Raw genomic sequence first — 15,440 nt, 5'->3', positions numbered from 1 at the left:
TCTTCTGCGAGCGAATTTCCATCCAATTCAGCAGACAAAACTTTAATGCGGAATAATTGTAATACCTATTATATTTCGTAGCCTTTTCACTAAGAAATTACTGTTACTAAAGACGCAGTGAAAACTTGTCTATAAAACATGAAATAGTTTACCGGGAAATACTAAATTACAATAAAAAACGAAATAAAAAATCGTGATATATATATTTTAAAAAATTAAGATAAACATTATAGTACTTAAAATTATCTGTACACTTTAATAAATAAATTGGAATTAATTTTGACGAAAACTACTAATATTGGACTTTGGATGTTATGTTTCTTAACTGGAATTGGTAATTATTATCATTATAGAATTATCAAGCAAATACTATTCTATTTACAAGTTCAATTTATCTAGAAAACGAATATAATGGGACTATATTAAGAGTAAAATATTATAGGTACATCCGATATAAGCTATCTACATGTTCAATATATCTCGACAGCGACAAAACTCGAGCAAAAATACAATTCGGCACATACCCGTACTCACAGTCTAGATTGTTTCACACAATTATAACTATCAAACGACAAATCCGGAGCAAAAACAATCATTTTACACCAACATAAACTGTACCTTATATAAAGGAGCATTAAGTGTTATTTTATAAATGTAAAATATCCGTTTTTCCTCCGCATTCTGCAAATGTATTGTCTAAAACGACTAAGGCTCAGTCCAAACAATTATTTGGGAGGTATAACTGAAGTCATTCAATTAACATTTGGCTTTCTATATCAAAAGGTACCTTATAACAACTGCGTAAGGTACATTTTGATATTTGAAAGTGAAGTTTTATTCCTAAAGTCTGGCGATATTTGAATTATACAGTGGCCTTTTTAATTGCTATGTAACATGTTATACGTTAATTCTATTACAATAGGAAAGTTAAGAGTGAATATCATGGAAATCTTGAATATATCGAAAAATATCAGCTTCTCTTTCCTGCTCGGTAATAATTTGGCAACATTCTCCTTCCACACTACTCTAAGCTTATTTACGAAACAATCCCAATATAATTCAATCGCGTACGAGTGGGAAAACTAAATTAAGTATTAACATCAATTTCCAAACATGTCTGTGTAACAAAGTAATGCATATTAGTTATGATACAGAAGCCTATCTAGCGCACCGCGGCTCGCTACAACATCGAACAACAACCGTCCTTACAACAGGAATCGTAACATTACATAAATCTGCATGCTGCCACAATTTTATATCTACTCGTCCAATTTCAGTGATGCTATCTAATTTATCAACAATATTCCAATACACACCATGCGTCCATCCGCGAATGCTTTGGCTTTTCTATTCATAACCTGCGTTTATCCATAAATTCATCGTACACAATTAATTTCAATATACATCGTTAAAACTTATACAAGGATAAGGAACCTAAATCTAAACCGCTTCATGCTCGAACATCAGTCTTCTCATTGCGAAAATTATCATAATTTTGTAACTATATACAGGGTGTCCGAAAGTGAGGGTTACTTTAGTGCGGCCCCGGTCGGTCGGACGCTACACTACGGCTACGGACGGGCGCCTGGGCCGCTGAGCAAACTAACCTTGGTCAACCAGATCTTGACAGTAGAAAAAGGCGGCAAATTTGAAAAATGTAGGCGCGAAGGGATATCGTCCCATAGAAAATTTGAATTTCGCACCTTTTTTTACTGACAAGATTTGGTTGACCAGCTATAACAAACAGATTCAGAGAACGACTGACACCTGCAGGTGGGCCGGCGCAGACCTAGAAGGCGAACGGAGACTATTTATCATTTTTAATGACTAACGAGACCTCATAACTAGAACACTAATATTTAGAAAAGTGAAACATTTTTAACCTTTTCCGCGCCGTGTCAGACACAAAAGCTGTCACTCAGACGCCACATCATTGAAGTGGAACTTTATGTATATGCACGTAGGTCGATGTTGCTCTGTGGTATGTGACCGATTAATCGGTCTTTGGCGTTGAACCTACGGTGCGGATATGTCGGTCATTGGCGTCCAAAAGATTAACATCAGGTACCTCTTTCTAAAAAAAACGATCTAATTAATCAAGTAAAATAAATCCTTGATACCGCTGCCATGCGCAGTATGTGCCTGATTTTAGTTAATAGGGATGTTGACACATGTTGAATTTTATAACAAAATCTAGTAAAATAGATAGCAAACGAGCAATTTATCACAATAATGTGGATATTAAAATAAAATATTGAAAAATTACAAAAATGCAGGACCTGAAAGTTTCAAAATTTAATTTTTTTTTAACTTCCAAAAACGATAAAAGTAAGGGTACCATTCGATTCCTTACATTTCACCAAAAAAAATATTGTATAGCAACTATATACATAAACGCAATATTTCACCGACAAAAACGCAATTTTCTTGTTTTGTCCATACTACAACGTGGGCGATGACGTCACGGCCTCTGGCCGTTTTGTATAGGGCGTTTCGCGAGTGAAGTGCGACTGTCGGACTTTGACTACAGTTTCTGACTTTTGTGTTACTTTAATGCAATGGGTCCCATATAGACATTTGATCCTAAAAACAAACCCGATCGATTGATACCATAAAAAAAATTAGTCATGTAGCCTATTGTTGTATTTTGATCCTTGTGTCTGTTCCAGTATGGTTCAATTTGCAAGTTATCCGTTCTCCTCTACTCTGTAGGTCTGCGCCGGCCCTATGGCACTAACTACAGAGCCGCTCGCGGCTCGAAACGTCGAACGTCTTCGACGGACTCGTCAATACCATAGAGAAAAAAATACAAGTGCTCACTCCATACATCAGTTCAGACTATTAATTTCAGTGTCTACATCTAGCATCGAGTAGCGGAACTATCAGTACTGCTACTTGACAATAGATGTAGCACCGACCGGAAAGTCTTATCTCAACAGCATAAGACTTTCCGGTCGGTGGCGACATCTATTGTCAAGTAGCAGTACTGATAGTTCCGCTACTCGATGCTAGATGCTAATAGTCTTTTTGGTACTAAAACTGATGTATGGAGTGAGCACTCTATGTATTTTTTTCTCTATGTCAATACGTTCGTAAATAACGCAGTGCCTTAACATGTTCACTGTCCCCATACAAAACGATATGACAAAGTCACACGGCCAAGTCTGCTTCCACTTTGAAGTTATGAACTCATAGTGGAAGCAGGGACTCCTGGAAAAAAGCTTAATGACCCCGGGAACCCAGACAGGGAAGGTGTTAAGTAACTAGTCAATAATATGTATACGTATTTATACTCCTTTCCATGTAGCACACCTGAATACATATTTATGACTGTAATTACTGCGTTCCTCGTCAGAGCAGAATGGCAATCTCGTAAATCTCTGCGAAGATGTAACTTAATAATATTTCCTATATCGGAACATTCTGTCTTTTACTAATCATATTGGGATAGAGATTAAGTCTAAATATTAGGTATAAACCATGGATTAAACTAGACTGTTATAATCTATTTTGTTTATAATTCTGGTAAGTCGGATAATATTGACTTGTTATACTGAAAGTAGCTTGAAAAACGTTATAAAAATCTAAACCAATTTTAAAACTAAGTGAATAAATTTATGATATTCGATGGAATGGAATCTAGTGTTCTAGTGTCAATTTCGCATTCAAATATTCTATCTAAGTACATCACTCAGATATTTTGTTTAGAGTCCAAATATACATTGGGTATAGCCATATTACAATTTGAAAGGTTAGAAATGTGGTCAAATATAAAATTAACTCAGTTTTTGACTACCTGTCATGGTTATTATGGAAGAGTTTTTATTACATCAATATAAACAAGGTAAATATGATATACTACGAGTACTTGTTTGATTTTGTTTGAGCTCGGCGCTCCCATGTAAAAATATAAGTTGTAGTTAAATTGACTGTATCATTTAGTAAAACAAAATCTGAAGATGTTAATAATTCACCACAGAATTTTGCAATATTTCGTAATTTAACTTTTATGCAATCTTTATTACGCGAAATTCCTTTCAAATTGTAATTTTTTATTGTCAATACCATCAAGATACTACGACAAGTTTCACTCGGAATTCTGCTATTTCCACGGCAAGATTTTTTTCTTCAACCCTACTACAAATTTGTGACATCGAACGAAGTCACGTGACTGATGATAAGTATAAAAGTCGCACGTTAGGTAAACTCACACGAATCCATACTTTTATAACCAACACGGGACTTAATCGCGTAAGCCTTACGCCCCGCGTTAGTTATAAAAGTATGAGTGAGAATCGTGTCAGTTTAAATCACACGAATCCGTCCGATACCTCGGGACACGATTCCCAACAACCGCGAGCCACTTCGTTCGTCTATCTGCCTCTTTATCGCTCCAACAAGCGCGATGGAACGAGAGATAACGACATCTGGGGCCCATTTCTCGAACGGTATTAAGCTTTGGATTCCTCCGAAAACGGTGCCGTCATATGACGGCCGTCATATAGCGGCAGCAAAAGACGGCCGTTTTTACGGTGGCGACATGTGGAAAGTACCACGGCGTCATAACACACCGTCATCCACCAAGGTCAAAGCGGCAAATTTGAAAAATGTAGGCGCGATGGGATAACGTCCCATAGAAAATTTGAATTTCGCGCCTTTTCCTACTGACAAGATTTGCTTGATCATCTATAATTTACTTGGAGGATGAAATATCATCAGAAGAGGAAAATAATCGTAGTACGGAATCTTTTATTCAAATTTCGTGTCATTTATTCAAAATGGCGTCACCGCTATCTAATAAAACGTTCACGAAACTATCGACAAGGTCATGACGGCCGTCATCTTACGTTACGTTGACAATCAACGTAACGTAACGCCGTCTAGGAAACCGCGCCATCTTGTTTACATAGACAACGTTCTAGTGACGTCAGTCAACGCTATATAGCGGCCGTAATATGACGGCACCGTTTTCGGAGGAATCCAAAGCTTTACGCCGTCTAGGAAACCGCGCCATCTTGTTTACATAGACAACGTTCTAGTGACGTCAGTCAACGCTATATAGCGGCCGTAATATGACGGCACCGTTTTCGGAGGAATTCAAAGCTTTAGACTAATAATATTATTGTGTTGCCATGGTAACTTATACGATTTGACAGTTCGTGGACTAATAATACAGGGTGGCCAACTTAGAGGTATACAACTTTTTTTTTGCCGCCATTTTATTTTGGCGGTAAATATGACAGTTATTGCATGAAAATTAGTTTGTGTAGATACGGCAAATTTATTATGGAGCGTTTTACGACGGAACAACGTGTTTTAATCATTAAAAACAATAGAAACATTAAAAATAACGTTTCCCGGTCGATTAATTTCGAGAAACGGTGACATTGACTGGCCCCCAAGATCGCCTGATTTAACAGCTCCTGACTTTTTTCTGTGGGTCTATCTAAAGGGACGTGTCTATGCTAATAGGCCAACGAACCTTCAGCAATTAAAACAAAATATTCGAAACACTGTCACTGAGATAACGCCAAAAATGTGTGAAAAAGTGATGAAAAACGCGATGAAAAGGGTTCGCATATATTTTTTATGTTTTATAGAATAAAATTTCAAAAATAAGGTGTATACCTCTTATTTGGCCACCCTGTATTAGTCTAATACCGTTCGAGAAATGGGTCCCTAGTCTGTTTTATGTGTGGTATTAGAGTATCCCGTTGGTGTAGTACTGGTAGTTGTCGTAGAGGCGGGTGGAGAGGGAGTGCAGCGCGTCGCGCACGAGGCGGTCCACGAGCGCCTGCAGCTGCGGCTCGGTGCGCCCGGCGTGGAAGCGCGCGCGGAACCCCGACACCGCCGTGCTGCTGCGGAGGCAGGCCAGCTGCCCGCCTGACGATAAACAATGAAAATGAAAATATTTATTTACATTAATAAATGTTACATAACAAGGTAACAGGTTGGGACTCCCTATTAAGTATATTATACCCACTGACAATCCAACCTCTAGACTGAGCTTAGGCCAATTCTTTCATGAAACCGATGCTGCCAAAAATACGGAGGTGCGGGGGGACGAGGTGAGCGAATCCCGTGCCGTGATTGGTCCGTTCAAAGACACGGACCAATCACGGCACGGGATTGACTCGAAGATGGAGTAACGCTACCGTATGTGTGGCAGAGGGGGTAGCGCGACTATGCTATGTCTAGAGGTTGGTTTGTCTGTGATTATACCTGTATCAGGAAGCCCCGCTCCTCCGTAGCAACAAGTTGTAGATTTAAGAAATATTTAACTAGCATACAGAAAGAAAACTTAAGCTAATAGTACAATTTATTCTAAATTTGTGTGTGTGTGTGTGTGTGTACAATACAATACTTATTAATAAAAGCGGCCAAGTGCGAGTCGGATTCGCCCATGAAGGGTTCCGTATTTAGGGGATTTATGACGTATAAAAAAACTACTTACTAGATCTCGTTCAAACCAATTTTCGGTGGAAGTTTACATGGTAATCTACATCATATATTTTTTTTAGTTTTATCATTCTCTTATTTTAGAAGTTACAGGGGGGGGGGACACATTTTACCACTTTGGAAGTGTCTCTCGCGCAAACTATTTAGTTTAGAAAAAAATGATATTAGAAACCTCTATATAATTTTTGAAGACCTATCCATAGATACCTCACACGTATGGGTATGGGTAAATCCACGGTGACTCACGTTACTTTGTAGTCACTATTCCTAACAATCTTGTCGTATATTTGAGATCAAGAGCTTTCTACGTCGAAAACTTGATAATAATATCACAGAGTACATTACTGCGAATCATTTATCGAAGTACTTTTTCTCCATCAAATTATAAAAATTGGAGAAAAGTGGAAAATAACTCCATGACTCACGTTACAAGAAATGGACACGGAGTTTTACGCCTTTTGTGTTTATTGATTTCCCTTTGATTATTGAATGAATTAGTTTTAACAAAATAACAAAACAATGACATAAATATGCAAGCTTCTTTAATAGTTAACCAAATAAAATCAAAGATACACCCTTATTTAAATAAAATATAAAACCTTACGAACTCACGTTACAGCGATTTCGTGAATCACGTTACTTGCGACTACCTAGAATATTTTGATATTTTTTATCATTTCTAGCAAACAAATAGCATATTTTTTACTTATTATTATTAGAATTAGAACTTTTCTGATACGTTATTTAGCTCTACCCAAAGCTTGGCGATTAATTAACATCGAAGATGAGGATGCAATTGAACTATCTAAGGCTCTTGCTTATTCAGCTTTTTTCTTTGATCTATATGTTTTTCAACTCTTTTTCTGGTTTTTTCTCTTTCATCCTTTATAAATTGGTTTTTCTTTTTTTGAGTCATGTTATCTAGCAACTTCTTCTTTTGCCTGATTTTTTGGCGGCAAGCCTATGTTTTTTCTTATACTCTTCGTACTTTCCGTCGTCTTTCAGCTTCTGTCTTCTTCTTTTTGCCCTTTCTGCCGCTGATAGAGGCATTGTAGCTACAAAATACATTCAAATATTTAGTTACTCGCTTTACAGTTGCAACAACGCGATTCACTGTGACTCACGTTACAAGTATCTCAAGTCATGTATTTCTATAAAATAACACTTATGCGGAGAAATAAACCGCGAGAATGACACCATCTAAGCCCAATCATACACATAGTTCAATATAAGTTCGTTTGTCCAAAACTTCAGTACAGTAAATGAAAAATATTGTTTTTTACGTTACTCACGTTACTCAACGACATGCAATTTTCATTCACCTCTTACATATTTTTCTTTCAACTTATGATAATTGTAATCAAAGTAACGCGTGAATAATTTAATAGACAACAGATAAATAAAGGTTACTTACCTCTTCTTTGCGTAAAAATCAATTAAAGTCGTAATATTTATAATCACTTATTTTACGTTCGTAGTTGATTCCGCAAGCAGCACTTACAATGTCGGAAATTATGACAACCGTTGACTTATTATTGACTTAAGGTTATAAAATTTGTTCTGCTACCCTCATTTGATTATTCTACATTCAAACACATTCTAAATTCAATAGTTTATTTTTTCGTTGTCATGTCCGAGTTACGCGGAAAGACCCGTATGATGAAAAAAAAATTTTTGAGTTTCAGTTCTAAGTATGGGGAACCCCCAAAATTGATTGTTCTTTTTCTATTTTTGTGTGAAAATCTTAATGCGGTTCAGAGAATACATCTACTTACCAAATTTCAACAGTATAGTTCTTATAGTTTCGGAAAAAAGTGGCTGTGACATACGGACGGACAGACAGACCTACAGACAGACAGACATGACGAATCCATAAGGGTTCCGTTTTTTGCCATTTGGCTACGGAACCCTAATAAGAGCTCATTTAGACAGTGGGAGAACTCGCATACGAGTTTCATTACATTGCGTCATTGGATCGGTAGGTTGAATTGATGTAACCTCAATGGTCCGCAATGTAACTAAAATCGTATACGTGTTCGCGCGCCGTCTAAATCAGGCCTAACTGTTGATCCTAGAAAAAATGCATTCCGAACACCACAAATTCGGGGAAACACACCCACTTATTATTATCCTTCTAAATCAAAGGTTCTTTAACATTTCAGTGGCCACTGGAAAACATTTATTTTTTGGATAAGGACCACCAGCTATTTGGAACTAAATACCTATGACTTTGACGAGTAAAGTCACCAAGAGTGGTTGTTTAAAATATGCGGATTTAGGTTTTTAGATTTAGATTTACAAAGTTTTTGAATAGGGGGTTAAAAAGTATCATTGCAGAAAAAACGCAATGCAAAACGGACCAAAAATAATGTCCTCTCGTGAATAAATTAAACAGACTGCATACGGAATAAAATTTCTGCGACAAACGAAGAAGAAATTAAGCTATTTTCCTGTCGAACGTCAAGTCTGTCGAACAACAAACCTTGTGTGAATAAGTCCTATTATTCTAAAACCACAAACATATGTCAGGCCAACTCCAACGAATGCAAATAAGGATAAACCTAACCTACGCAAACTTCACTGTATCTGTTCCATTTAAATATAAAAAGGGATGCGTCTCTTATCTCCTTCAAACCTACTCATTGACGAGCCAACATATTAGCACAGTTGGCCAACACAAGCTATGGATGACTTTATTTCAAAAGCCGACAGTCGACAAGTTTGCGTGTTAAGCAGGTTATATAGCTTAACCCCCCCGATCCCCGCAAACGCGACATCGACTCGGCAGTAAAGTTACCTCTAAGTTCAGAGGACACGCTGCCGTATCGAACTTCAAGATATTCACAAGAGACGACACGTACTAGATACGTTATAGTTTAGATTTCAACTAGTTCTCTTTTGCAGCGCAATTCGGGCAACTAATGTCACTTTTACGATAGATCTTGTTAGATATCTATTAGATGTGAATTAGATCTCTAAGTAATCTTGTGGAAATCGTTCAAGAGTATCTCCAGAATCGCAGAAATGTCAAATTTGACAGGTTAGATCTTAAACATATCGTTATCGTATCTTGGCGATGTCTAAAAGATATCTAATAGATGTCTATTACAAAATCCGATCCACGATCGTATTAACATATATGGACATTGGACAATCAAAACCCCCTGAAACGTTAAATATTGTCTAAAGCTTCTAGACTACAAATGTACTCACACATGCGCATCAGCTCGACGATGTGTATGATTTGGTCGCAGTGCTTGCGCGCCGCGATGAGACCGCGCAGCATCAGTATCTTGAAGTAGCCGAACATGTCCGAGTTTTCGCCGTCCATTACTTCTACGAACTCTGGTGTCAACTGCAATGCCATATAACACGTGTTATGGTTTGTAGCTTTCTAGTAGAGCCCGAAGGCTTGTCTATTGTCTATTGTTCAATAAAACCGCACGTGCTACTTACCTGCGAAAAAGGGTCTTAATTATTCTATTTGGCACCTGAGCGCGGGCTAGTCCAACGCTCAAAAAACCAGTGTAGGTGCGCTCTCCGATAACGCGCCTTTGTTACGCATCTCGATGACACATTTTAGACTGGTTCTGTAGCGTTCGACTCGCCGGCACTCAGTAACCGAAGTACTGACCACACACATCGTAACAAAATATTTATCCATTAGTTCATTTTGAATCTTATTGCAATTTCCATAGGAGTTGTAATTCAATTACCTGGGTAAAGTGAACGAGCGATTTTTTATGCAGGTGGTTGTGGCACGTGGCACGAGCGGTTTTACTTAACAATAGACAATAGGATTAGCCGACGGGCTCTATTAGAAAGCTACAAACTATACTATTAGGGTAGGTCATATAGTCATATCACCCTATAACAGGGGTCTCCAAACTGCGACCAGAACTGGCCCCGTAGACAACATGCCAATCGCTAGCGAACGAAACGCAACTGTCACTGTCGCACTAATATGGAAGAGTGATAGAGTCACAAAGAGATTCGATGGCGAAGCGCAAGCGATCGTCACCTTGGCTAGGCCGCGATTTGACCCGCGAAAGGGAAGTGCAGGCTGCCCTCGTGTCAAATATATTGAAGTTTTACGAGTATTAAGTAATTCCTAATTAGTGATTTGATAAAACTACATGAACCATTAACTGTATGTGTGTAAGTATTTGCAATCTTCGTATTACAAATATAAACAATCAATACACGTCATCAACTTGAAGAATTTGTAATTCGTTAGACATACCTTAAAAGGTGAACTCTCAAATCCCAGGTTCTTGGGTGAAATGGAGAAAATAAATCCAAAGTCGATGTGGATGATGTGTCCCGCACTGTCCAGCAGAATGTTTCCGTTGTGTCTGAAATAAACATTGCTAATTATAAAAAATATTCAGGGAAATAATCAATGAAAAAGATTTATAATAAAATTCAAAATGAAAGAAAATTACATTATCTGCGATTGTCGTAGAAAGATTTCATTCAGAATATTATAATAGCCGAAATAATGACGACACTACCACAAGAAAATCACGTTCTCTAGTTATGAAATCCAATATAACCTGTGGACAGCTGAACCGGACTAGTTGTAATACCCGAGGGAAACAGAAAGGAACATGCTAACTATGTAAACAAAAGTCACTAGTATGACTAGTAATTTGACATTTAGAGACAATTTTAATATGGCGGTTTGTTTACATAGTTAGCAAGTTCCATAGAATGACACTTTAGATAAGTTTCAAGTGTTCCAACTCACTAGATGGCATTATTATAATTTTCACCACACCAGCTCGGAAAGGCTTACTTTTCACTTCAAAAACGGATAGCAAAGTTGCACTTTGCTATCGGTAATTCACGTGTGAGGCAAAGTAATCAAATGCAAATTTTGAGTTGTTTTCTTATGTTTGCTGGTAGAATTGACTTTTAAATGATGATTTTGGATGATAAATATTTAATAACATTCATTTGAATTTGATTTGGTTTGATTTTGTTTGATATTTTAGATTTAATATGTGCTTCGGGTTGGTCTGGTGAAAAATTTTGTGTTTCACTCGGGGGGCAAATTTTGTTTAACCCTCGTGCTTTGAAACCCTCGCAACGCTCAAGATTCCATTTTTCGAAGTTCAATTTTGGAATCTTTCGCTTGCTCGGGTATCAATATTAGCACGAGCGGTTAAACAACAACTTTGCCCCCGAGTGAAACAAATAACTATTTACCTGTCCTTTAGCTGCAACAGGTAGCTGGTGAGCGCGTACGCGGCCGCGGACTGCACGAAGTTGTTCTGCGCGCGCATAAAACCCTCGCTAGTAGCCGGCCCGTGTTCCAACTCCAGCCACGCGCGGAGCGTCTTCCCTGATTGTTTCTTGATTTGGTGCAGTGATACAGAGTTTAGTACCTGGATAATACGAGTGCAACGTTAGAAACAGTTGTTGGCTATAATCGTAAATATCGAAAACCCGATTCTTTCAAATCTGGACATTCTTGGGCTCATTCTACTCAGAATCGACAGCACCATCCTACCATTAAAAAAAGATGTCACAAAATGTCCATTCCATTACGTCACGTTTTTAGTGTGAGAAAAATGTTCACTTGTGTGTAACGTGACGTAGTGGAATGTACAATTTTCATACAAAATTTTGGGACAATTTTTTTTATCATCACGATTGAATATGCTAGTGATTCTGAGTTGAAAGAACCCAAAAACACCAGGATCTGGGAGAATCGGATTTTCAATATTTATTTTAGAAAACGCCCGAATACAAGTTACTGAATGACACTCACTGGTTGAATGAGACCGGACTCCTTATCCAAACACAGGATCTCATAAGGGTGCAACTTGAGCGGCACTCTCTCCAAGTCCCAAACAGCCTGGAGTCTTCGAAGTAGTTGTGCGGCCAGCATTTCTTGTCGAAGGTCGTCGCCGACTTTCACGATGCAGCCGAGCAGCCGCCAGCCCGCTAGGGAACCGTACGGGGAGGAGGAACGCATGCGAGCGAGCTTGCTTTCCCAGGATTCCTGAAAAAAAAAAATATTGTGGATACCACCACAGTTGGTACGGCGGTATAGCATTGCGTGAAAAAATAAGATAGTTGTTTGGGGCAGCCCGAAGTGGCGAACACAGGATAGCGCTGCGCGTGGCTTTATTTGACGTTCATAAGCACTTGTAAAATGCCTAGTTAAAAATGTTTACATCTTTATTAGCAAGGTTAACAGACGACCTCATAAAGACCGCGCAGTCTTTGGAATATCGCAATAGGCTACATGACTAATTTTCATTTAATGGTATCAATCGATCGGGTTTGGTTTTAGGATCAAATGTCTATATGGGACTCATTGCATTAAAGTAACACAAAAGTCAGAAATTGTAGTCAAAGGCCGACAGTCGCACTTCACTCGCGAAACGCCCTATACAAAACGGCCAGAGGCCGTGACGTCAAGGTCTCTGGGAGCCCATCTTGTAGTATGGACAAAACAAGAAAATTGCGTTTTTGTCGGTGAAATATTGCGTTTATGTATATAGTTTCTATGCAATATTTTTTGGATGAAATGTAAGGAATCGAATGGTACCCTTACTTTTATCGTTTTTGGAAGTTAAAAAAAAACTTAAATTTTGAAACTTTCAGGTCCTGTATTTTTGTAATTTTTCAATATTTTATTTTAATATCCACATTATTGTGACAAATTGCTCGTTTGCTATCTATTTTACTAGATTTTGTTATAAAATTCAACATGTGTCATCATCCCTATTTGCGGTGACCGCTGGACTGAATGTAGATTGTAGACCAGGTTCACCAGTTGAGTCATGTCGCTTGAAAGATATGATAAGATACCTTGAGCGCGAGCGCGGATGGGTCGGCGGGGTCGTGGCGGAAGGTGTTGGGCGGCGGCGCGGCCGTGGCGTCGGCCAGCCGCCGCCGCACCTCGCCTGCGCCCACCGCCAGCGACTCGCGCGACCCCGCTGACGACGCCGACAGTGCTGACACCGCTGACACCTGCGGAATAACATCAACATCAACATTTAGGCCACAAGGGCACTTTTACACGTCAACATGGAATTTACATACAGCAAAAAAAAACACATCTACAATTATAAAATACAACTTTCTAAGCCGCAAATATAAAATCAAACTAAAGTATTACATAGAGATGTATAAAGTCTCTAAATGTCGAATTACAAAAAAAAAACGCTATAACAATAGTATTGAAAAAAAAAGAACACAAAGATACAAAACTATAATCTAAAATTATTTAGAGATGTAAATGTCTCTAAGTGTCATCATAACTAAAAGATTACAACATATACTTAGTTAATCAAATTATCCTTAGAGATGTATAGGGTCTCCAAGAGTCAAAATCCTGTATACCTAATTAAAACATTCATTAAGTAAGAAAATGACAATAAAAATAAAATAGCATACGAGAACCGAATGATGTGTGTCTGTGTCCATGTAATTATCCTCAAAAATAGAGTAACTAAATATAATAGCTCGTGTTAGCTTAAATAGACCAGTCCACAAACAGCACCCGTTCACGAGTATGACGCGTATCTCAGCCATCGCCTCTCTCAACCTTCATTCGGGAAAGTGGCGACCCGATCAACAACGCCACCGTAAGCAAAGACTTTTAAGCGAGCATGACATATTCAAGCTGCCGGGCCATATTAACAACGATTAGGTTCAGTCAGGGGGGTGTCACTCCGCAGTTTAGGTACATTTGGCCGGCGCGCCCATCGGACAGGCGTATGGCAGTGGGCTGCCGCTCGGCGTGCGCGATAGTCGTGTCACGTGGCGCTCGCGCAAAATTGAAAATACACATTGGCTTCGAAACTTACTTCCGTGAGAATCAGACATACTATCTCCGGATAAAAAATGTATGTTTACATAACCAACGTTTGTAATTCCTACATATTTATCTTAAAAATAATAAATCAGTGGGTATAGGTATAAAAACTTGTCAAGTGATAACCCCGTGCCGACACTCACAGCTCGGTCATAAAACTGCGGCGCGCAAAGGAGATTCACGGTTCGTGCGCAGTTATAAGTTTCAATTTTGCTTGCAGGCGGCGATATAGGTGTAATTTTATACCTAAATCTGACTTTTGTGAAGGAGTGAATTTTCTGTACGGTAGTACTATTAGTTATTCTGTGGTTCAGTTGACTTTGGCTGTTCACTTGGCGCTCATTATCAACTCGAGTCATTGATATTATGGTGCGTCAAGATTTGACGAACTTGAGACTGCGGATCTTACATACAAACGGGTAGGTATACAGTTTTGGGGGACAATCAAACTTATCTAACAAGCGTACGTTTTTTAGGGTTCCGTACCCAAAGGGTAAAAACCGTCCGTCCGTCCGTCCGTCCGTCCGTCCGTCTGTCACCAGGCTGTATCTCACGAACCGTGATAGCTAGACAGTTGAAATTTTCACAGATGATGTACCTATTTCTGTTGCCGCTATAACAACAAATACTAAAAACAGAATAAAATAAAGATTTAAGTGGGGCTCCCATACAACAAACGTGATTTTTGACCGAAGTTAAGCAACGTCGGGCGGGGTCAGTACTTGGATGGGTGACCGTTTTTTTGCTTGTGTTTTTTTTTGCTTGTTTTGCTCTATTTTTTGTTGATGGTGCGGAACCCTCCGTGCGCGAGTCCGACTCGCACTTGGCCGGTTTATTAAGTGGGTACTTAGTAGATAAAATAAATAGTAACCTGCGAAACGCTGTCCGGCTGCGGCGCTCTCGCCGGGTACTGGCTCAAGTCCTCGTCATCATGACTCCAACAGTCTCCAGCATCAACGTCATCCAGCGCAGAGTACAGAGACAGCGCGGGCCACTCCGGCACTAAGTTCTCCTCGCTCTTCGTGTGCCGGATGGGGGGAGAGTGGGGCGCGGGCGGCGCTGGTGGGAGTAGGCGCGGGGGAAGCGGCTCGTGACCCTCTGTTTCTAGGACTTCCACGTACATTATATAGGGGGCCTGCAACAAGAC

General features: G+C 39.0%; 1 protein-coding gene across 2 annotated transcripts in view; it reads right to left on the bottom strand.

Moving 5' to 3' along the window:
* Nucleotides 1-5,692: 5,692 nt before the first annotated feature.
* LOC134649545 (phosphatidylinositol 4-kinase beta) overlaps nucleotides 5,693-15,440 on the bottom strand; it is a 62,632-nt gene continuing 52,884 nt past the window's right edge. For both annotated transcript variants that reach the window (XM_063504313.1, XM_063504314.1), the window contains exons 4-10: nucleotides 15,165-15,428; nucleotides 13,285-13,446; nucleotides 12,236-12,469; nucleotides 11,671-11,849; nucleotides 10,703-10,814; nucleotides 9,673-9,814; nucleotides 5,693-5,883 (exon numbers count right to left, since the gene is read on the bottom strand). In XM_063504313.1, coding sequence (XP_063360383.1) covers nucleotides 5,702-5,883; nucleotides 9,673-9,814; nucleotides 10,703-10,814; nucleotides 11,671-11,849; nucleotides 12,236-12,469; nucleotides 13,285-13,446; nucleotides 15,165-15,428 — 1,275 coding nt within the window. In that variant the 3' untranslated portion in view covers nucleotides 5,693-5,701. The remainder of the gene's footprint in view (nucleotides 5,884-9,672; nucleotides 9,815-10,702; nucleotides 10,815-11,670; nucleotides 11,850-12,235; nucleotides 12,470-13,284; nucleotides 13,447-15,164; nucleotides 15,429-15,440) is intronic.

This window comes from Cydia amplana, chromosome 7 (assembly GCF_948474715.1).
Source record: "Cydia amplana chromosome 7, ilCydAmpl1.1, whole genome shotgun sequence".
NCBI classification, from domain to species: domain Eukaryota; kingdom Metazoa; phylum Arthropoda; class Insecta; order Lepidoptera; family Tortricidae; genus Cydia; species Cydia amplana.
The sequence above is the reverse complement of the archived record's forward strand: the minus strand, read 5'-3'. Positions and strand labels throughout refer to the sequence as shown.